The 23,663-nt window shown below is 52.6% G+C and overlaps 1 protein-coding gene across 2 annotated transcripts; it reads right to left on the bottom strand.

The window, feature by feature from the left end:
* Positions 1-4,567: 4,567 nt before the first annotated feature.
* Positions 4,568-23,148, bottom strand: LOC136498601 (uncharacterized). Of its 2 annotated transcripts, XM_066494486.1 has the most exons (6): positions 22,984-23,146; positions 22,784-22,864; positions 22,571-22,699; positions 13,320-13,382; positions 6,761-6,885; positions 4,570-4,967 (listed from the first exon to the last, which is right to left on the bottom strand). In XM_066494486.1, exons 1-6 carry the CDS (start codon positions 23,098-23,100, stop codon positions 4,775-4,777), a joined length of 708 nt encoding a protein of 235 aa, XP_066350583.1. In that variant the 5' UTR covers positions 23,101-23,146; the 3' UTR covers positions 4,570-4,774. The 2 variants fall into 2 exon arrangements, with proteins under 2 accessions (XP_066350584.1, XP_066350583.1); XM_066494487.1 differs by lacking the exon at positions 13,320-13,382 and having other exon boundaries at positions 4,568-4,967; positions 22,984-23,148.
* Between the last annotated feature and the right edge of the window lie 515 nt (positions 23,149-23,663).

The following is a 23,663-nucleotide window of genomic DNA, read 5'->3' as shown; positions in this document are numbered from 1 at the left end:
TGGCGGTGTTGGCTGTTAAGATTTACTCGAGAAAGAAGGGGAAAGCAAACAAGCCGAGTGAGTTGGAAAAGATACTATCGGGATATTATATAAGACTCGGGCCAGAAAGTCAGGAGTCACGCGTATATCTCGGAATAAAACGGTTGCGGCGTGGTGAACAAATAAGTAGGAATTTTGGAATAAAATTATTTTTATCCCAAAATTGGGGGTCATGTGTTTACACCAAAATTTGGGAAGAAGAATGTGGGAACTCAAAGCTTCCAAGATTGTGTCAATCAAGGAATCGATTGCATCAATTGATTCAGATGCGACACTAGAATCGGCGCCCTTCGAATAACGTCAGCAGACAACGACAATGAGCTACGGTGGCATTGGGGAAAACATGTCGGACTCTACAAAAGGGAAAAGATTAGGGTCCAAGTTATCTTAAATTAGGAATGTTTCATTCTATACCAAAGATTGTAATGAGTCATACTTGAGTAGGATTCATGCTTGGGCTTTAGGTATAAATATTGGACCCCGGCTATTGTAAAATCATCATCCAATCGATCAAATACAATTTACTTTTTTCGGCTCCGTGCCAACCCTTAGGAGTAGGAGTAGAGTAGATCCCGATGAGTTCTTCAACAACCAGGGCTGCATCGGTTCGGCTGACCTTCGGCTTATCTGTAAGTACCGTCATGGCTTATACATCCGTTTGTATGGCTGCATCGATCTGGTCGACCTCCACTGTGAACTCTAGTATAAGCTAGTTATCGATTCTTGTCTAGTTCAAGTATAGCTACATCGATCCGGTCGACCTACACTGCTCGAACTAGATTAAGGTCAAGTTATCAGCTCTACCTAAGGGTGGCGTCCTTTGGGTAGATTCATTAAGTTACCTATCTTGCTGATGTTCTTATTGCTATTAGTTTGCAGCAACATCGATCTGTCCGGTCGAGATCGGTCTAGATCGGTCTCATATCCTTTTAGTCCATCGTTTGCTTTATTACAACACGATGTTTCTTACTTTGAGCGATGTGTTATGTTTCATCGGCTGTTCTATTTCGATCTTGATCGTGCATAGTATGCGATTAAGGCACGTATGATCTTGAAGAGGTTTGCTGGCTAGTTGAATTTGGTCTATAGTTCGCTATTATGGCTGCAACGATCTAGTCGATCCCCACTGATGGCATTGTAGATTAGAGGACGTTAGTTGGTAGGTTTGTTCTCGATCAGGCGTGACCTTAATCGTTTGTTATGCCTGCATTGGCTAAATAGCCGATCGCCTATGCTTTAATGCCTATACTGTGCGTCCATGATTCTGTTAAGCGTGAATAGATCTGTGCACTTTAAAGGTTTGATTTATTGTCTTTATCACGGCTGCATCGATCCGATCAAACCCCACTGTTAGAGATAGGAGGCTAAGTCTTATGAGTCTATGGGTTTGTCCATGTCAAATAGTCGATTGTTCACGTGTTGTAGTCCCTTTTCATCTGAATTGGCTATTTCAGCCGATTCGCTTGAGTCTTCACGTATAGCATGTCTTTCGGAAAGCTTGTCGAAGTATAGATGGTTTTACGGATTCTTTGGTTTTAGTTTGTTATTATCATCATAGTTGCCATCGATCCGGTCGAACCTCACTATTGATAGTAACATATTAGATTCAGAGCGTTTGTAAGTCCATTTGTATTAGACAGTCGATTCGTTGGCATGTTATATCCTTTCTTGATTAGATTCATCGGCTCAATGATTCACACTGGTAATATCCACTTAGATGATGATCTCATTTACAACTGCGAACATTGTATTTATCAACATAAAATCAATCGCGGTCCATAAGCTTTATTGTCTGTAACAGCCGATTTCTGTGTGTATCGACTATTTAGTCGATTTTCTCGTCTGGCTGCTCCTGAAACGGCTCACTTGGAACTGTCTAGGCAAAGACCGGTATGTTCCACCTTAAATTACTGATAAGCTTTCTCTCCTTATCAATTGTATGTCAAATTGATTGGCACGCCTTGGGAGGAATTCGTAGGATCGGTTAACCCTGCGTTGAAACCAAGCGGATCTTCGGGCTCTTCCTAAGCAGATCCTTCCGACTTGCCGTGTGTTCACACATTTTCGTGCCGACAGAGCCGTATCAACTACATATCTATACTAATCTAGGAAAGGTCAATACCAAACAAAAATCAAGTACAACATGACGGTAAGTAAAAATCAAATCAACTGAAGGCTAACTTCTGGAGACGAGACAGTTTTTTCCCGTATATGTGTTACTGTTACACTTCTGCTCACAAAGCCTTCTCCCAATTATAACACTATTAAACTCGCCACAAAGGCTTGCAACAACCTAAGTGCTACAAGCCACTAAGGCCTCCTCTTAGAATAGAGGATTTTCAAAGGAAAAACTCATGTATCAGCAATCCCTAGGAATAGATACCGTACAACCCTTTGGCTTGTAGGATTCATGCATTGGAAAAGTAGGGGAATTTTTCCTTTGCTACTCATTTTGAACGCATTTCATAGGAATTGAAACATCCATTCTAGCCGCATTTTTCCTCTTGCTTGAGTAGGATCGACGGCCTGTTCGCTGGTTAGTTTCTGGGCTGGTTTGGGCTGGCTGGTGCTGGTTTATTGTGAGAGAAAAACACTGTTGACTGGCTGGTTTGGGCTGGCTGAAACCAACAAGCGAACAGGGCGCGAGGCACAACATCATGATTAGTACACATCGGTAGACTTGGGAACGAGTGCAAAAACAATCGGCATGAAAAGGGATAAAGTCTGAGCTCTGCCACACCATTAATTAAAAAATCAATGAATGAAGATTATGCACTTTTCCTAATATTCCTGTTCCTATGACTTTCAACATCTATCTTCTGTTCTATGTTTTTTTTCTATTCATGTGCTTTTTGCAATCTTGTGTTCCAAAGGGGGATAACTCTTCTGATAAAACCTTGGAAAGTGAACTCTCATCGTACTGCGGAAGAGAGTCCAGCCCGGTACTGTACTAGGCACGAGAGTCTCCCAGCGAGCGAGCGCCCCTAGTGGCCGTCCACCGGCCCTCTACCCCTCTTCTCCGGCGAGCTCGCTGGTGACGAGGGTAGGCGGGCAGGCCCCCCTCTCTCCTCTAGAGTTCCCTAGGTGGAATAAGCACCCGTGACGGGTGTCCTAAGGGCCCTAGTCCTCCTCACCTTCAGTCCTGGGGGGTGGGCAAGCTACTGGCGGCCATGGCGGCCGGCGTGAGCTCCCTCCATAGCTTCAAGGTGAGTACTCCAATAAAGCCCTTGTCTTCTCCTGTGCTTCTTCCTCCCATGCTCCATGGATGTGTGAGCCGCATGGTGCACCTCCCATCCAAATCGAGCCAAGGCGGAAGCATGCTTATCAACAGCGCCACCAACACCAGTGTCCTCGACCCCGTGAGCCTGGACGCGGTGAAGATACCATCTTCGTTGTTCCCGGCCTTGGCCATTGTGCCCCTGTGCCGTTGCCACCCGCGGCACGGTCGTGTGGCACGGCGGTGGCGAGTCCCGGGGGTCACTGAGGAAGGATAACGAGGACTATACGACGAGCTTGGCGTCGGCGCGCCATCCGAGTGGGCGCTACAGCTCGTCTCGTCGCTGGCGTTCGCAGGGCCTCCCTTCCACATCGGCAAACGACGTCAAACTGCGGCAGCCTCTGCCGGCCGCCGTGCCGTCCGGCATGGGCTTGCCACATCCAGCCATCTGGGGCCTGGATCCGGCCGCTCGTGTTGTCCTCAGGTTCGGCGGTTGCAGCCGGTGCCGTCACCGCCGGCAGGTCTCGGACAAAGGAAGGGGCGACCGTCTCTCCAGGTGCCGTTGCTTCTGCCCTCGGTGGTGGGCTCCACTTGCTGTGACATGGTGCTCCTCGTCTGCTCTATGGGTCCGCCCCGCATGCGGGCACTCTACGTGGCCAAAGCAGCTCCTTTCGTTTGCTGCCTTCCATGCGTGCCATCTTCAACATCATCTTTACGACGACAGTTCAATCTGTTTTTTTTTTCTCAGATGTGGAAGTGGTAAAGTAGCTATTGGCATTTGGGTTGACCGTCAACGTGGGTTAAAGCAGGTCCTCAGATTTGGCGATAGTGGCTGTAGATCTAGTTTTTTGAGCTTGACGAAGCCTCCATCCTATCTACGGTTCAAGACTACTTATCATCGAAGACACAGGCTGATTAGATAGTCGAGGGGAGCGCCAATTGTGCTATCAGAGTGCGACAACCAGGACCCTCAATGTTTCTATCGTGGCCACTTCTCATAGACCATATGGCTCTGACGGCCCTACGCCCCTAACGAAAGCATCACCTATGTTTACAAAAGCAGATCAACAGTAGCTTTTACTTGTCCGTGCTCCATAATCACAGAATTCTTTTCCCTGGTGTACTGCATTTTAATGTTATATATTAAAAGAGAAATTAGCAAAACTCTGCAAAAAGAACAAAATAAAAGACAGCTGGGATTCAATCATACAATGCTCGATCTGAATAACATTCAACGAGCAACCAAATATTTAGGCTGCTTCACCAAAATCAGACTTCTGGAGTTATAGCCTTCCAAGGAGACGAATTTCAAGATGACATTCTTTAAGTATAGAAAGCTTGGTGAATATGAATGAATGTGCGTCTATTAGATATTTAAACAGATGAAGCCATAGAAAACATGCATTCCAAATTATTTCAGATCCCTGTCAAGTTACAGAGGAATGTGCTAGGCAAATATTGCAGGTTTACATACATATCGTCAATTGACTAGCAACGTGAAATGCAAGCAGCAGCAAATTACACAACTTGGCGCAGCTCTCCTGTGATGAGTGCAAACTTACGATGCTGTGACAGAACGGATGCCACCCTTGTGTCTTTCACTTTCAGATTGGTCAGATCGTCGAGGAAAGACATGTTCTCCTTGGCTCCACTGAGGACAGCTTGAAAGATTTGTAGTGGGTCCCCATGGCTGACAAAAAGAATTGTAGAGCTGCAAGGAATAAAACACACAAGTCAGCTTCAGCAAGACAGATCCAAGCATGACTTAACAAGTCAGAGTGAACTATGTGACCAGTGGCTAGCCTTTGCTACAATGCAATTTAGCCAACAGTAAAATCTATGAATATTAAATATCTTATAAATGAACAAACATTGTTAGAATGTTCACACTCCAGAATCAGAAACTCTACAAACTTACTGTTTGTTAGTGGTTCATCGCCTTATATATATATTTCTACTGCCTAGGAGTAGTTACTCCCTCCTCTAAACCACTCGTAGTTTTTTTTTTTTTTTTTGCCTGATACTTCTTTCAATACTGCTGTATTACTAGATACTTTTTTAGATTACAGTAGTATCAATTCATACGTATGTAGTATGTACACATTCTACATATGTTTGCATGAAGTATTTGTTCATACTCTTATACTGGAAGTATTAGTCCATACTACTACTAGGTATATACAACCGTCAGGTATATACACATACTGTATCAATTTTTGTCCTCGAAAAAAATGCCAGTACAATAGCCTACCCCAACTTGTTTGGGACTTAAAAGCCTTTATTGTTGTTTTTGTTGAAAAAAATGCCAGTACAAGTATATGGATATACTACAATAATCCCATGAGTATATGGATATACTCCCAAGTATATGGATATACTAAAATAATCCCCTGAGTATATGGGTATACTCCCAAGTACAAGTACAAATATACTCATTTTTTTATTAAAGTATGCGTCTATACTTCCTTACGTTCTGGTATATACACGTACTTTTTCTAAAGATTGTATGTACATATACTTCCTGATTAAGGAAACGGCCATGCAAGCAGCCGCACAAAAAAAACCCGTGATTAACGCTCCTAAATGGGGTTCGGCATGCAGCATGTCTGTTCATTCTCCTCAGACCCGTTAAGCTTTCCATTGGCTGCTCAACAATAGAGGGAGTAACTACTCCCGGGAGTATAGAAAATGCACCCTATATATATATATATATATATATATATAGCGTACACAAGCTACATGATAATATGAATATGTCATTACTACACAATCCAATTCTGAATATTAGTAATTTAGCATTATGCTAAGTTTGTAAATTATCTCCATCACAGTTATTCATCTTCATATACCATTTTGACCTGTTGGAGAGCTGTTAGTGTTATGAGAAACAACTAGTGAGTTAAACTAAAACATTTGTGTGGCCATTCAGACCTTATGCATAAATGCATTGACTAATCTAATAAATATTTTATGGTCAGAAATCTGTTTAACTAGTAATTTAAGGTCATCAAATAAGGCTCCTATTATAATCAAAGTGACCCTAAGCAATCTCGTATGCAGCAGTGCAGCAGACAGCTCACTCAACTATAATTTAAGCACTAGATGTAGCCAATCTCAGAGTTTGTGATGGCATTCTGATTCATAGTCACATATTTATTGTTGGCCAAGAACATGAGTGAACTGGGTTTAGAATTTATTACTAGCAGTATACCAAAGCCCTGTTAACAGATGTGAAGTCTACTTATGCATGACATTATGTTGACAGCTTACATATGTGTTCGATAATCCATCTTATTTTTGGTCATGCAAAGATTCTTCTCCAATAGGCACCTAGGTACTAAATGAAAATATATGGGTTTCTATCAACTGTGATCCTTTATTCCTCACATCGCTGAACGTTTAGTAAATTATATCATTTTGGTAGTAGTTTCATAAAAAAGACATGTCATAGAACATGAAAACAAAATATAAGAATTGAATCTGCCAATACATAAGAATACATACCCATGAAACTGTGTCTCTGTAGATGACAGCACAGCTGAAAGTCTACTAGCAACATCTGCGACACTCTCGCCACCTTCAGGAGCCGTATAGGGATGCGCTTCATCTACTGACCATATGTCTGCATACTACTTAACAATGTCAGATTTAGTAATCGAAAGAAACATAAAAAATGAAATTTATAGTGCCGCAAAAAAATCACAACTACACTATCAATTGCTACGATGAATTATAGATATCTGAGTGAGAACTGTGGTTAAACTTGGACTCTATCACTACACCTGTTAAATCATAATAAAACCATCAGTGGTATCTGTGTTGTTGGTGCGGGTCAAAAAAGTTTCCAGACCAGAGTCAAAAAACTTATCTGACAAAAAGACCTATCTGACTTCCTACACAACACGTGTGTCATGCGAATGGGCCAGGGTGGCGCAGCCCAGGTTGGTCCACCCGACCAAGAGGCAGTAGATATGACTGACAGGGCACCAGCTGCCATGGCCGAGCACAACACGGGCGGTGCACACCCTATGAGCAGTGGCTCCACCTTGCCTTGGTCTCCACCAGACCCACAGTTTGTCCAGCTATTTCTGCATCAGAACTATCTCTGCAGGGGCAAAGATAGTTCCTATGCAGAAACAGCTGGACAAACTGTGGGTTCAAATATAACACTGTTCTGTATCAGCAACTGACAAAGCTAAAAGGATGAGTACAAGGATGATGGATATCCATAAAGACGTTTTTATTTGTCTGACAAAGTGGAGGTTGATATGCTGCTGCTCCCTGCCCCTCACCGATCGGAGGTTGTACGTGTGGACGATCGGTGGGCGTGGTTTGAAGGGGGATCGGCGGCGAGGAGCCAGCGATCGCGAAAGAAGGAAGAAGAGGTGGCGGCTAGGGTTTGACTCCCGGCTCCCTTCGGGAAGCCGGAAACAATATGTTTCTGCTTGCCATCTCAATAATGTTTACAAGTATTTATATGTCTCTCAACTAAAATAGGAAATATTCTAATAAATATTCTAATAATATGGCAATCAAGCTAAGTATGGGCTTTTAGGGTCCTAGCCACTAGCGGGCTTGCGGCGTGAATAGCCCACGCCGGTCATAACATCTCTCCCCGCCTCGGCAAACAGCTCGTCCTCGAGCTGCACATCCGGGTAGAGAGTCTTGAAGTCGTCCAGGTGCTCCCAGGTGGCGTCGTCCTCCGGAAGGCCTTGCCACTTGACGAGGATGCGCCACACGCCGCGACGGAGCTGGGCGCGCAGAACCTGCGCAGGGGCTGGCAGCAGCCGCCCGTCCTGAACCGGTGGCAGCACGGCCGGTGTTGATGGTGGCGAGCCGGCGTAGTTGTAAGGCTTTAACAGCCCCACATGGAAAACGTCATGCAGGCGCACGTCCACGGGGAGTCGGAGACGATAAGCCACCTGCCCGATGCGCTCGACGATCTGGAACGGCCCAGCGTAGCGTGGGCGCAACTTGCCCTTGGACGGCGAGGCGAGCACATGGGTGGTTCGGTGGAGAAGTCGGAGCAGCACCCATGCGCCCACGTCGAACTCCACCTCACGATGGTGCGCATCGTAGTGGCGCTTGGCGTACTGCTGGGCCTGAAGAAGACGCTCGCGAACCTCCGCCAGGAACGTGTCGCGGTCCCGCAGCATGGCGTCCACCGCCTCTGTCTGGGCCGCCCCGGCGTGGTGTGGCAGGAGGGGTGGCGGGGGTCGGCCGTACACAACCTCGAACGGCGACGCTCGGAGCGCCGTGTGGTACGAGGTGTTGTAGCAGTACTCCGCCCAGGAGAGCCAGTCGACCCACGAGCGAGGCCGATCACCCGTCGCACAGCGCAAATACATCGCGATGATCTTGTTGACGACCTCGGACTGGCCGTCCGTCTGGGGGTGAAAGGCCGTACTGAGCCGCTGCTTGACACCTGCACATTTAAAGAGATCGCGCCAGAGATTGCTGGTGAAGACCGGGTCGCGATCGCTGACGATGGAGCTGGCGAAACCGTGCAGGCGCACGATCCCGTCGAAGAAGGCACGGGCGATGGAGGCGGCGGTGTAGGGGTGGCTGAGCGCGATGAAGTGGGCGTACTTCGAGAAGCGGTCCACCACCGTCAGGACCACAGACTTGCCGTGCACCTTTGGCAGCCCCTCGATGAAGTCCATGGAGATATCCGCCCAGACCTGCGACGGAACGTCCAAGGGCTGAAGGAGGCCGGCCGGCTGTGTGGTCGGCGTCTTGTTCCGCTGGCACACGTCGCAGGAGCGAACAAAGTCGTGCACCAGCTGGCGGTCGCCGGGGATGTAGAAATCCGTGCGGAGGCGCACAAGGGTTTTCTGGACCCCCTCGTGTCCAGCCGAGTGGGCCAGGTGCACCACCTGGTGGCGCAAGTCGTCGGTTGCAGGCACGTAGACGCGTTTGCCGTGGAGGAGGAAACCGTCAGCGGCTGCCCACGGCTCGCCCAGAGACGCAGCCTCCAGCTGTTGCAGCAGGTCGCGCGCGACCGGGTCTGCCACGGTGGCGCGGCGGATGTCGGCGTAGAGGTCGAAGGAGGGCCCCGAGAGGGCACAAAGCACCACAGTCTCCTCGTCGCGGCGGGACAGCGCGTCGGCCGCCGAGTTGAGCCGCCCGGGGCGGTACTCGACGGTGAAATCGAACCCGAACAGCTTGCTGAGCCACTGGTGCTGAGGCACGGTGGACAGCCGCTGGTCCAAGAGGAACTTCAGGCTGTAGTGGTCGGAGCGGACGAGGAACCGACGCCCCCACAAGTACGGGCGCCAGTGCCGGACGGCTTGCACCAGCCCGATGAGCTCGCGCTCGTAGGCCGCCAGCTTGACATGGCGGGCGGCGAAGGGTCGACTGAAGAAGGCCAGGGGTCCCCCCCTGGTGTAGAACGGCGCCAAAGCCGGTGCCGGACGCGTCGGAGTCGACCACGAACTGGCGCTCGAAGTCGGGCATCTGTAGAACCGGCGCCGACGAGAGCGCCCGCTTCAGGGCAGCGAAGGCCTCATCCGCCTCCGCCGTCCAGACAAACGCATCCTTCCGCAGGAGACGTGTGAGTGGTGCCGCGATGGAGCCGAAGTCGCGGATGAACTTCCTGTAGTAGCCGGCGAGGCCCAGGAAGCCACGCACCCCGCGTGGAGAGTGCGGTAGCGGCCACGAGGCGACCGCGGCCACCTTGTCGCTATCCATGGCGACGCCGTCGGCGCTGATGACGTGGCCGAGGTAGGCGACGGAGAGGGACCCGAAGGAGCACTTGGACCTCTTCAGGAAGAGGCCGTGGGCTCGTAGGGCGGTGAAGACGAGGCCGACATGCTGCAGGTGCTCAGACCACGACGTGCTGTAGATCAAAATGTCGTCGAAGAAAACCAGCACGAACCTGCGGAGGAAGGGGCGGAGCACATCGTTCATCAACGCCTAAAATGTCGCAGGGGCGTTGGAGAGCCCAAACGGCATCACCAAGAACTCGAAGTGGCCGTGGTGGGTGCGGAACGCCGTCTTCTCGATGTCCGCCGGGTGCATGCGCACCTGGTGGTACCCCGAGTGGAGGTCGAGCTTGGTGAAGTACTTGGCCGCGTGGAGCTCGTCGAGGAGCTCGTCAACCACCGGGATCGGGAACTTGTCCTTGGACGTACGGTCGTTGAGCGCGCGGTAGTCGATGCAGAAGCGCCACGACCCATCCGCCTTCTTGACGAGGAGCACGGGTGCCGAGAACGGCGAAGTACTGGGGCGGATGATGCCCTGCTCCAGCATGGCGGCGCACTGCCGCTCGAGCCCGTCCTTCTGCAACTGAGGGTACCGGTACGGCCGCACTGCCACCGGCGCGGTCCCGGGCAGCAGATGTATGCGGTGGTCGTAGGGGCGGGCTGGTGGAAGGCCGCGCGGTGTGTCGAAGACGGCGTCGTGCTGAATTAGGAGCTCGTCCAGCAGCGGGTGGTGCGGGTCCGAAGCGACCGCTGCCAGCGACCGCTGCTGGGAGGGCGTGCCCGGGGCGCCCACACATCGCCACGTGACGCGGCGGCCCTCATGCAGGAAGGACACGGTGAGCCCCTCGAAGTCCCAGGTGAGGGGGCCCAGCGTGCCAAGGAAGTCAACGCCGAGGATGAAGTCGAAACAGCCGAGCGCGAGGCCGACGCAGGTGATGGAGAAAGGCGCCCCGCAGATGTCGACGGGCACGTCGCGTGCGATGCCTTCACAGGGCACGCGCTCGCCGTTGGCCACCGTAACGCGAAGCTGGTCGCCCCCCTGAGGAGCGAGACCAAGGCGCCGCATGGCTGCGCCCTGGAGGTAAGTGTGGGTGGATCCGGTGTCCAGGAGGGCAAGGAGGCGCTCGCCCTTGATCGTCACGGGCAGGAGCATAGTGTGGAACGTCCTGATGCCTGCAAGAGCATGTACAGAAACCACAAGAGCGTGAGCGTGAGCATCCGCTGTGGCGGCGGCGTGTTCGGGCAAGGCCGCGGCCGCGTCGGCAGCGGCGCCCTCCACGTCGTCGTTGAGGAAGTCGTCCGCCTCTAGGAAGAACAGGCGGGGGCACACGTGCCCACGCACGTATTGCTCGTCGCAGTTGTAGCAAAGGCCCTGACGACGGCGTTCCTGCATCTCGGCCGGCGAGAGGCGACGGTACTGCCGCACGGGTGCCGCCGGGGCTGCTGCGCCCGGTGCTGCAGCGGCTGCGGCGGGCGGCGCAGGCAGCGCTGGTGCGCCAGCCGGGGCCCCGGCCGCAGCCGCCCCCTGTTGGCGTGGGGGAAAGGCTGGCCGCGGGGGAGGGCGGGCGCCGCGCTGCGGAGGGGGTGCTGCCGCGGCCAGAGCCCGTGTTTCGAAGGCGCGGGCGAGGAACATGGCCGTCTGGAGGTCGGCCGGGGCGCGCATCGCGACGTCGACCCGAATGTGTTCCGGGAGGCCGCCGACGAAGAGTTCCGCCTTTTGGCGCGTGGAGATGTCCCTGGAGTGCGCCAGCAGCGTCTGGAAGCGGTCCGCAAACTCCTGGACCGTGGAGTGGAAGGGAAGGCGTCCCAACTCGGCCAACCGCGAGCCGTATATAGGCGGTCCGAAGCGAAAACGACAAAGTTCCTTGAAGCGCTCCCAGGACGGCATGCCCTCGTCCAACAGGAGGGCGTAGTACCATGTCTGAGCGGCGCCGGTGAGGTGGTAGGAGGCCATCCACGTCCGCTGCTCCACCGGAGTGCGCTGGCCCAGAAGAATTGTTCACAGTGTGTGAGCCAATTCAGCGGGTCGACCGAACCGTCGTACGTCGCAAAGTCGATCTTGTAGGTCCGAGGCTGGAAAGGCGTCTCACCGAACGTCACGGGAGCGGCAGCCGAGGGCGCCCCGCCGAGCGGTGGAGCTGCAGCCGGCGCGGACCAGAAGGTGGAGCCGTGGAAGATTGGGCCGTCAACGCCACCATAGAGCGTTCCCGACGCCGGAACGCCCCCATGGCCGAAACCCGCTGTGGTGGGAGCGGTTGAATGGACCGACGGTCGCCCTGGCGCGGAGTAGACCGGCGGCGCAATGTCGGTGAGCCACGGCGGAAGCGGGACGGCGAGTGGGGAAACTGGATCTCCTGGATGGGAACGCTGTCGTGGGGAGCCGCCGATGCTGGCGCGGTGTTGTGCGCTGTGCTGTCCTGCGGCATCCCGTAGGTGTAGACGGCGCCCGAGGCGGGCGAAAACAGCTGCTGGGGCCCCGGCGGCTGCTGCGGTTTGGGCGCCGACGGTAGCTGCGGCTGCGGGTGAGTCGGCGCCACGCCTGGCTGCGGTCCCAAGAGGAATGCGTGGACGCCGGCCATCATCCTGCCGAGGTCGACGACGGCCACGGTGAGCTGCTCGTTGGTCATCACCCCCACGGCGGAGGAGGAAGCCCTGGCGGCCAGCGGCAGCGATCCCGCGGGCAGAGACGTTGCGGTCAGCGACAGCGATCCCGCGGGCAGAGATGATGGCGGCATCGGTGCGGACGGGATCGGCACGGACACGTTGGAGTCCGGCGGCGGCGCTGTTGAAGCGGGCAGCGGCAGCGACATCGGATCGAAGGTGGCTGATACCAGGTTGATATGCTGCTGCTCCCTGCCCCTCACCGATCGGAGGTTGTACGTGTGGACGATCGGTGGGCGTGGTTTGAAGGGGGATCGGCGGCGAGGAGCCAGCGATCGTGAGAGAAGGAAGAAGAGGTGGCGGCTAGGGTTTGACTCCCGGCTCCCTTCGGGAAGCCGGAAACAATGTTTCTGCTTGCCATCTCAATAATGTTTACAAGTATTTATATGTCTCTCAACTAAAATAGGAAATATTCTAATAAATATTCTAATAATATGGCAATCAAGCTAAGTATGGGCTTTTAGGGTCCTAGCCACTAGCGGGCTTGCGGCGTGAATAGCCCACGCCGGTCATAACAGAGGTTGCTAGGACTAAGATTTCTTAGATTATAGATGATGATGCATCACTTAGATTTCACCAACCAATTCACTTTATAGAATTGAACTTGTATCACATACCGCAGTACATGACCATATGATAAGAATGTTTCTGCATTTCTACTGAAACAATATAACTTGAATTCAAAAACGGAAACCCACCTTATCATGCGAAAGTAACTCGTATGATGGCCCAAAGTAGCGCTCACGAAGTCCCAGCACCGCCTGCAAAGGACCTTTTATGAGCCTACCAGACCATAAAAATTATGAGAAATCTGATCTGAGAACCTTTGGCTGCAATATATTGACTTTTAATGGCAGCACTAGAAATGTAAAACAGGATCAAGCATTCATCCCTATGACCTTATAACACTGAAGGTCTGAAGCAAATTAGATGCATTCTGATATACCCCGGTAATGTTTTAGGATGCCTTAGAAATCATTACAACTCAGAACAGAAAAAAGTTAAACCATGGGGACAACATTTGAAAGACGGATAACTGAAAAAGGTACTTGTCAACTGAGAATGCTTTGATGTTTTCGTATGTACCACAGTACCAGTTTTCATGTCTTGTTTGTTTTACAGGCACAGTAACATTGCAAACTGAGCTCTGCAAATGATAATCTATACTATAGAGGGAACGAATCAAAAATATCCTCTCACCCTGAAATTTCCTACCGAACTTACTTCTTGTCCGTTAGATCTATCTTAAGATCAGATCCAACGCATCTAAATCTCTGTCAAGGGCGTCGAGGGATAGGGTAGGCGCACCCCGGCTACGTAGTTCGTAGCCGCGATCCGTGTTGGGGCGAGGTTTTACCCCTCAGCGCCCATTTTGTTGAGAGAGGGAGGAGAGATAATTGTTCTTGCTTAATCCCAAATGACGGATTACAAGGACTCTTATAGGCCATAGCCTCAACAGACTCTAACAAATCACTCCTAAATCAGAGGCCCCTTGATTGGCTCTCCTTTAATCTAGCCACTTTCTAAACCGAGCCCTGCACTGGTGCCTGCCGCGGTGACCGCGGCGCCCGCGTCACCCTGGCGCGCTGCTGCACGCCGCGCATCTCGGGCCCTTCTATTCCTAGCGTATGTGCGGCCCCACATGACATCTCTCCCCCCGTCGAGGAGCAGCTCGTCCTCGAGCTGGAAGGTCGGGTACTTGGCGGCGAAGGCCTCGACGTCTTCCCATGTAGCCGATGCAGCCGACTCGCCCTTCCACTGAACAAGGACCTGGCGCACACCGCGCGCCAATCGTGCCCGCACGGCCCGCTCCGGCTCTGGAACCGACGCACCATGGTGGATGGGGGGCAGTGGTGGTGGAGCATCCGGTGGCGGCCCGCGGAACTCCTTGAGGAGACCGATGTGGAACACATCGTGCAGCCGAGCGCGAGGCGGAAGGGCCAGGTGGGCAACGACGTCGTTGATGAGTTCGACGACGCGGTAGGGGCCGAAGTAGCGCGGCTTGAGCTTGCCGGTGACGGCCTGGGGAATGGACGAAGCTGCCCGCTGACAAAGACGAAGGAGGGCCCAATCGCCCACCTGATACGCGACATGACGGTGGAGCTTGTCGTAGTGCTTCTTCTGGACCGCCTGCGCCTGCTCCAGGCAATAGCGGATGTCCGCCAGGAACTCGTCACGCTCCTCCATGTTCCTGGCGACGGCGGCCACCCGTGTGTCCCCCGTCTCATAAGACCGGATGGTCGAAGGATCGCGCCCGTAGACGACGCGGAACGGCATGTCCCGCAGCGAGGACTAGTAGGCGGTGTTGTAGACGTACTCCGCCCATGGCAACCAGCGCAGCCACTGTCGAGGTCGATCACCGGTGAGGCAGCGCAGGTACGTGACGATGACGCAGTTGGCAGCTTCTGACTGGCCGTCGGACTGAGGGTGGAACACCGAGGTCATGTGGAGCTTGGCGCCCATCAGGCGCATGAGCTCTCGCCAGAAGCCGCACTATGTCGGATCACGGTCGGACACCATGGACTGGGGGGCGCCGTGAAGCCGCACTATGTCGGTGAAGAAGGCTTGCGCGACGGACTCGGCGGAGTATGGGTGCGCCAGGGGAATGAAGTGGCAGTACTTACTGAACCTATCCACCACCGTCAAGATGACGGACTTGCCACGGACGCGCAGCAATGCCTCCACGAAGTCGAGCGCGATGTCCGTCCAAACACCCTAGGGTACGGGCAGGGGAATTAGATGTCCTGCCGGGTGGAGGTGCTCCGATTTGTACCTCTGACATGTCACGCAAGAGCGCACGAGGTCCTGCACCAGCTGTCGCATGTTAGGAAAATGAAAGTCGCGTCGGAGGTGATGTAGTGTGCGCTGGACCCCTTCATGCCTGTCCTCGTGCACGGCCACCATGATCTCCTGGACGAGCGGGGATACCAGGGGGATGTAGAGGAGGCTGCCGAACTGGACCATGCCGTCGACGAGCGTCCATGGTGCGCCGCGGGAGCACGCACGGAGCTCGTCCCGTATGGCGACGAGGGCAGGATCGGTGTCATGCGCTTGACGGAGGCGCGTGACGAAGTTGAAACGCGGGGCGGAGATGGCGAAAATGACCCCCTCGTCCGTGTTGCGGCGAGACAAGGCGTCCGCCACCACGTTCGCCGCGCCCGGCTTGTACTCGACGAAGAAGTCGAAGCCCAACAGTTTCCCCACCCAGTGGTGCTGGGGAATCCTGGCGAGACGCTGATCCAACAGGTACTTGAGGCTGTAATGATCCGTCTTGACGAGGAATCGGTGGCCCCAGAGGTACGGTCTCCAGTGCCATATGGCGTGGACGAGGCCGATGAGCTCCCGCTCATAGGCGGCGAGGGAGCGATGGCGTGGCACGACGGGGCGGCTGAAGAACGCAAACGGGTGCGCGTCCTGGATGAGCACTGCGCCGAACCCGTGCGAAAAAGCGTCGCACTCCACGACGAAGTCCTTGGCGAAGTCCGGCATCGCCAGGATCGGGGCTGAGGTGACCACCGCCTTGAGCGCATCGAAGGCCACGGCTGCTGCGTCGGTCCAGGAGAACCCTTCCTTCTTGAGGGCTGTCAGCGGCGCGGCTACAGAGCTAAAGTTGTGGATGAATTTGCGGTAGTACCCGGCCAAGACGAGGAAACCGCGCACCGCCCGCGCTGAACGTGGCACCGGCCAGTCATGGATGGCCTGCACCTTGGCCGGATCCATGGCGACGCCCGCCTCGAAGATGACGTGGCCGAGGTACGAAACGGAGGCGACGCCGAAGGCGCACTTTGCCCGCTTGACGAAGAGATGGTGCTAGCGCAGCATGGAGAGGACGGCGCGGAGGTAGCGAAGGTGGTCGGCCCATGTCTTGCTGTATATCAAAATGTCGTCAAACAAGACAAGGACAAACCAGCGAAGGAAGGGTCGCAAGACGTCGGTCATGAGCGCCTGGAATGTCGCTGGGGCGTTGCACAGCCCGAACGGCATCACCAAGAACTCGTAGAGGCCCTCGTGTGTGCGGAACGCCGTCTTGTGGACATCACCCGGCCGCATGCGAACTTGGTGGTACCCGGAGCGAAGGTCCAGCTTGGAGAAGAATCGGGCGCCGTGGAGTTCGTCGAGCAGTTCATCCACTACGGGAATGGGGAACGCGTCCTTGACGGTGAGGGCGTTCAGGGCACGGTAGTCGACGCAGAAGCGCCAGGATCCCTCCGCCTTCCTGACGAGGACCGGCGAAGAAAACGCCGACGCACTGCTGCGGATGATGCCCTGCTCCAACATGACGGCGCATTGCCGCTCCAACTCGTCCTTGTGGGACGCAGGGTACCGGTACGGCCGGACCGCCACCGGCTGCGCGCCCGGCTTGAGGACGATGCTGTGGTCGCGGGCGCTCGGAGGCGGGAGCCCCTGGGGCTCAGCGAAGACGTCCCCGAAGGATGAAAGCAGTTCGTCCAAGAGGGACTCGCTGGCTGTCGTGGTGCAGACGCCGGGCGCGCTGGTCGTCGCCACGCCCGTCCAACACACGGCGCGCCCCTGACGCTGGAAGGACGTCTTCCACGCACTGAAGTCCCAGAGCACCGGCCCCAAGGTCGCCAGCCACTGCGTGCCGAGGACCAGGTCGTACCCGGCGAGTGGCATCACAAAGAGATCGACGCGGAACGTGTCGTTGTCGATGGTGAGCGGTGCCTGCCGAATGACGCCAGGGCAGGAGACGCGCTCGCCATTCGCCACTGTCGCCGTGAGGCGTGGGCGACACTGCAAAGGCAGCCCGGTACGGAGGGCCAAGTCCTCGGCGATGAAGTTGTGCGTGGATCCCGAGTCGAGGAGCGCGGTGAAGACGGTGGCGCCCACGGTCACCTGGACCTGCATGGTGTCGCTGAAGGACACCCCAGCGATCGCGTTGAGGGAGAAGTGCGGGGCCTCCCCGGCGGCGTCCTCATCAGCAGCGGCCCCGTCCTCGGTGTCGTCCTCGATGACGCTGTCGAGGAGGAACAGCCGCTTGCAGACCCGATTGTGCCTGCGACCGAACTTTTCATCGCAGTTGTAGCAGAGACCAAGGCGACGACGCTCCTCCTGTTCCGCCTGAGTCAGCCGACGAACCGGCCGGCCCTCCACGGTGATCGTGGCCGGCACGGCCTTGTCCGCCGGGGGCGCCGGCAGGGCGAGTCGTGTTGCGGGCGCCGGCAGGAGCGGCCGATCGCGCGGGGGAACGCGTGCCGCGGGTGCGACGTAGCTGTTCCGCAACTTGATCTTGCGGGCGAGGCTCATGGCCACCATCAGCGACTGGGGATTGTGGATCTCCACATCATGGTTGAGCGGTGGAAGGAGGCCGGCGGTGAACAGCTAGACGTGCTGTGCCTCGTCCAGGCGGCCCGCGCGAGGTAGCAGGGCCTAGAACCGGTCCTGGTACTCCTCCACGGTACCGGTTCGGTGGCAAGCCGCCAACTCGCCGAGGGGGTTGGATCGGAGGGGAGGCCCAAAGCACAGGTGGAGGAGCTCCTTGAAATGGCGCTAGGAAGGAGTACCCTCGTCCTGCTGGACTTGGTAGTACCACAGCTGGGCGCCGTCCTCGAGGTTGTATGACGCCATCCAGACTTTCTCCTCCTCCATGATTCGCTGTTGATGAAAATAAGATTCACAACGATTGATAAAGATCAGGGGATCCGACTTGCCATCATAGCGCGGGAAGTCGAGCTTTTGGAAACGCGGCGGCCGATCTTGGTGGTGCTCCCCCGACCCGGAGTGTGCGGAGGTTAACGATCCGCCCGGCGGCGGGCGCGCGGCGTCCAGGCGCTGGATGGCCTGGGCGTTGGCCTCCACGGACGACTGGAGGGTCCTGATGGACGCGACCAGGGAGTCCAAGGTCGCCTGCAAGGCAGCGTTGGTGGCGTTGTTGACGGTGTTGTCGTCCATGGCGTCTACGCGAGGCGAGGGTGACGGCGCGGCGGCTGAGGGTGGTGCGGCGGCTAGGGTTCGCGAAGGGGCACGGGATGAACTAGATCGCCTAGACCGTGATACCAGGTTGTCAAGGGCGTCGAGGGATAGGGTATGCGCACCCCGGCTACGTAGTTCATAGCCATGATCTGTGTTGGGGCGAGGTTTTACCCCTCAGCGCCCATTTTGTTGAGAGAGGGAGGAGAAATAATTGTTCTTGCTTAATCCCAAATGACGGATTACAAAGACTCTTATAGGCCATAGCCTCAACAGACTCTAACAAATCACTCCTAAATCAGAGGCCCCTTGATTGGCTCTCCTTTAATCTAGCCACTTTCTAAACCGAGCCCTGCGCTGGTGCCTGCCGCGGTGACCGCGGCGCCCGCGTCGCCCTGGCGCGCTGCTGCACGCCGCGCATCTCGGGCCCTTCTATTCCTGGCGTATGTGCGGCCCCACATGACAATCTCCCACCAATCTGACAACTGACAAGCAGACCCAGGTCGGAAACACGTCGAAAACTATTTACATTGACCCTCTGATGATGCCTCCTGTCGGCATTTTTTTCTCACCAATTTTGCACCATAACCGCTCGCCTACCCGCTCAGCGGTTGCCCTTCTGTGGCACAAGCACGGAAGCGGCATGACTCCTCGCCCTCGCGCTCGCCTACCCGCTTAGCGGTTCTGCTTCTCAGCGGTTGGCTTCTGCGGCAGGAGTGCGGAAGCACCGTACCTCCTCGCCCTTGCCCTTGAATCGATCTGCGTGCGAGAGACGGGGAGGGCCGACGACGTGGTTCTCTCCCTCCTCCGGTTTCTCTCTCTCACGAATCCACCGAAGTTCGTGTACCACGCCATCGATGAGCACCGAAGCCGGTCCCCGCCGTCAACAGTGGCGCAGAGTACTCCTGGCTTCGGATCGACTGGTGAGATCCCTAGACTCCTATGTTGAATTGCAGATCGCTCAGTCGTTTCATGTTGGGTGCATCCATCGATCTCGAGGCTCGGCACCCTGTCCGCGCACTGCGTCCCCATCAGGGCCGCCTTGCCACGGCGGCATCGGCTTCCCGCCCGTCATCGAGGCCTTCCGCGCCAAGTTCTGCTAGGCCGACTGCTTCCTCTTCGATCGCCAGTACGTTCTTCTCTGGTTCTCCCCTCCCCCCCCCCCCCCTCCTGGCTTGCTCCTCGTTCGTTCCAGATCTCCTACCTGCACGCACCAATTGGAAGGGGATTGCATGCCACAATCTGCTCATACTGCTATGGTTGGTCGACTGACCACATTATACAATCCAAAGATCGTGTTTCTGCATAGGGTATTGAATCCAAGAAAAGCTATCTAATTCCCAAACAAGCATAAAGATCGTGTTTTATGCCTTATAAATTTAGTGGAACAAAAATTATTGAAAAAAAAAATAGATCTTGTCTAGGCATGTTCATGCAGGAAGGCAATTTCCACTCTTCCAGATTAAATTAGTGGACAGATACTATAATATAAAGTGAATAGAATCACACTAATTCTAAAGGCAATGATGGATGTTCTGAATTCTGATTAGACTGATTCATAAAGGAAGTGGCCACATGAAACACTATTTATGCCACCAAAAGGATCCTGGCAAATGGCAAGTTGGCTGTGCTGTACAGCCTCATCGACCACCCAGTCTTGATCTCCTACCATCTAGAGCCTAGACGCTTAGTACCCTCGCTTCCTCTTTTGGTATAATGATACCTGTGTTTTTTTACTGGATGAGGTTCATGTGCGATGCAGGCCGAATAGAATGGGGTGACGCAGGCGCTGTTAGTGGTTGACTTGCAGAGGATGCCGGGGCTCAACAGCAAGTGACTCATGCTACAGATCGACGTCTCGCAGCGAGTTGATTTGATTCTTGATGATGATGATTGCCACGATCAAGTGCTGACCGTTCGATGCTTGTCTACTGCAGGTTTCGTTGTCTACTTCAACATGATTTGTGCCAGGTAACTAATAATCTGCTCATTTGCATCCAAAATTCTAGACATTATTTATCAATATGGTTGATAATGCAACAGGTTATTTGTCTATTATTGTTGTTGAACTTTGTTAAATGCTATGTGTGGGGTTTCAAAGAATAATAAAAATCTACACACCAACTTCATGAGTCCATCTGATCAAAACTCAGTAGGTTTCTATGACTAGGAAACCAGAGTCTTAGTATGTCTTAGCAAGGATGGAAAACATTATTTTACAAGTCAAAAGATCTACCCGAGCTGCCATTTCCGCTAGCCTTCAGTTTTTGCCTGTGAATCTGCGATTTTAGATCTACTCACTTGAGATTTAATGTAAAAAAAACCTCACCATGGAGCAGTGATATACAATGTCTGCTACATGGTAGCTGTGCTAATTTAACCAAATCTACCTTGTCATTCCGTGCTTTGATTAGTTTATTCTTCAGGAGAGGAAAAAATGATTACCGATTTTGTCAGTTCAGCTGAAACTCCAATGCGGAAGTGAACCATAGAGGGCTTCCTTCTCTAATGTTGACTGTCTCATTCTTGGGATTTGCTATGTCTACGATCAGATTGGGCCATGTGTTGAGGGATTTAGATGGGTTAATCTTTAGTTGAGTTTATTTTATTCGGTTCACTGTCATGAAAAAATGTTGTTGACAGGAACTGGAATTGGATCAGGAGCAGAAGAGCAAGGTCGATGGGTGATGAATGCCTTCAGGCATCACCGGCACAAGGAGATGCTTCTTGGGCCAACAAAAATGCTCTGACGGCATGGGGATAAGCTGGTAAAGTTTTTATTTAATTATTATGATCTAATGTAGTCAATGGAGTAGACTTTCAGATTAAAAACCGTAAAACAAATTACTTTATCTTTCCACTTTGCAGCTATTATACTCTGCACTTGCCATTTACTAACTCGCTTGTTATGTTTTATAGGAAAACACTATGATTGCAACGAATATAGGCTGTATTCTTCGTTGATATGAAAAGGCACCAGAATCCAAGAAGATGGATTAGTTTCATCTACAGGGCAGTTTTGAAATATGTTTTCCAGGTCTTCAGGTTTGGCCTTGACACGATATGTATGCTTTATTCTGTAATTACTAATTTCCTGCGAAAAAAAATATGCAGGACAACAATCTTCCCTGCGAAAGCTGTTTCTTCTACATCTCTTGGAATATAGATCAGAGGAGCCTATGTTAGCAAAGTTTTAGCCTGCTTATAAAGTAATGTTTATATTTGGATGCATTGTTAGAAAAGCATGCTCACTTGTGACTGAAATGATATATTCATGTAGTATAAATGATATATGTATGTTCCTTTTCATTGGTTGTTACCCAATAAGCTAAGTAGCAACATTGCTTTTAGTCAGCACAAATTTTAGCTACAGAAATTAAATTTTAAATATTAACGATTTTATAAGAATAGACGGGGGAGGTGGTGTTTTCCGCAGATCACCGCAGCTAATATTGAACGCTGAACAAGAACTATAGGATGTCAGTTTTAAAAAAAAAAAAGGATGTCCAAATTCTGACAAGGCATGTGGTAACTTATTGAACTATATATGAAAATAAAAATCAAATAAGTTTTTGTGACCTCTTGAAAACCCCTGGCTGAAGTTGCCCTCAATACTGTTTATTAGCTGTATAGTTAATTTTTTAAATTTTCAAAAGTTCTTTAATAAAATATTTACTTATTCTCTTGTGTATGAATTTTTCTAGACACGTGAGTGTCGCACGTGCATGTTCACTATAAAGAGAAAAGGAAACAGAAAGACAAATTTCATATTTGCTCAAATAATATCTGACAGAAATAAAAGGTAGCATGGCTTAATCCTCCTAATTTCCATAATCATACTGCCCAAGTGTCCAATGAATCTAAAGTCTATATATCACCAACCATCCATATACAAAATTCCAACTCAAGACAAAATCTAAGCGATAGATTCGTATTCAATACCTACCCATACAACTTACCATCAAGACAGAAATTTACGTGCATTGCCAAATTGGCTTATCCAGGATTAAACCAAACTCACTTCGCAGCTAGGACCCTGAAAGGGGATTGCAAGCACACCGGCGACCACACAAGCCGTCTCGGTGGTCCGTGAGAACGGCGAGTAACGAATCTTGACAGAATCCACCGGCACACCAATCTCTTGAAGCTCCTGCACACGCAAAAATCCACAGGCCAGATTCACTACCGCACATCCAATCCAAGAATCCAGAGCAGTGAGACACCGACCCGGTACCTTCCGGAGCTGTTCGCCGGCCGCGCGCGCCTGCTCGACCCCCTGCGGGGCCAGCCCGAACTCCGGCTTCGTGCCGTTCTCCTGCCGGCAGCAGACCAAGATGACATCAGTTGGAGAGAATTGGATTGAGATAGGAGATCCTTGGAGCGGGAAATCGAAGGAATAAAGTGGGTTGCTGGGACGGAGGGAGGGATTCGTACCAGAGATGAGACGATGAGGCCGCGCTCGTTGGGGACGCTGCGGCCGTGGCGGAGGATCCAGTACTTGTTCCGTAGGGCTGGAGACGACAAGCTGCCGCTCGCATCCTCCATATGCATGGCGCAACCCGACACCCAATCGACCGTCTCGAAGCAGCACTGGCGGTAGTAGGGGTGCTGGAGTCTAGCGTTTCAGCCGCTCGATGATGGATTAGGATTGAGGCTTTCACTGTCACTAAAAAAGTGTGTAATTATATATAAGTCATTAAAAAAATTGACCGCATATGAGTACCATCGTTGTGAACTTCTTTGCTCTCCAAGCCATTCCATTGGTGGTCTATTAGTTTTTCATCGTTTCATATGGGCCCGATCAGTATAAATGTCCATAATACCCTTCTCATCCTTATCCTCTCTCTCAAACTTAATCTCTGAGCTCGGGCGACCGGAGGGGGAGGCGGAGTGCTAGCGATGAAAGCTCTAGTTTGATTTTGGTTAATTGATAAAACCCTAAGTGCTAACTTAGTTTATCAAGTGATCATGAGATAGGTAGCACACTTCAAGTGGAGAAGCTAATGAAGATCATAGCATGACAATGGTGATGGCATGGCAATGATCGGGTTTAAACTTGAAATGAAGAAAGAGAAAAACAAAAAGCTCAAGGCAAAGGTATAAACCATAGAAGC

This window comes from Miscanthus floridulus, chromosome 12, assembly GCF_019320115.1.
Source record: "Miscanthus floridulus cultivar M001 chromosome 12, ASM1932011v1, whole genome shotgun sequence".
Classification (NCBI taxonomy): Eukaryota; Viridiplantae; Streptophyta; class Magnoliopsida; order Poales; family Poaceae; genus Miscanthus; species Miscanthus floridulus.
Note: the sequence above shows the minus strand (reverse complement) of the source record. Positions and strands in the feature narration are given on the sequence as shown.

Bases quoted from the DNA above. Each gene is read 5' to 3' on its own strand.
- LOC136498601 (XM_066494486.1), bottom strand. From the start codon at position 23,100: ATGCATATGGAGGATGCGAGCGGCAGCTTGTCGTCTCCAGCCCTACGG. The intron at 22,865-22,983 runs GTACGAATCCCT...TGCTGCCGGCAG, and splicing joins GCCTCATCGTCTCATCTCTG to GAGAACGGCACGAAGCCGGA. The intron at 13,383-22,570 runs GTGAGTTTGGTT...GGTCCTTTGCAG, and splicing joins TTCAGGGTCCTAGCTGCGAA to GCGGTGCTGGGACTTCGTGA.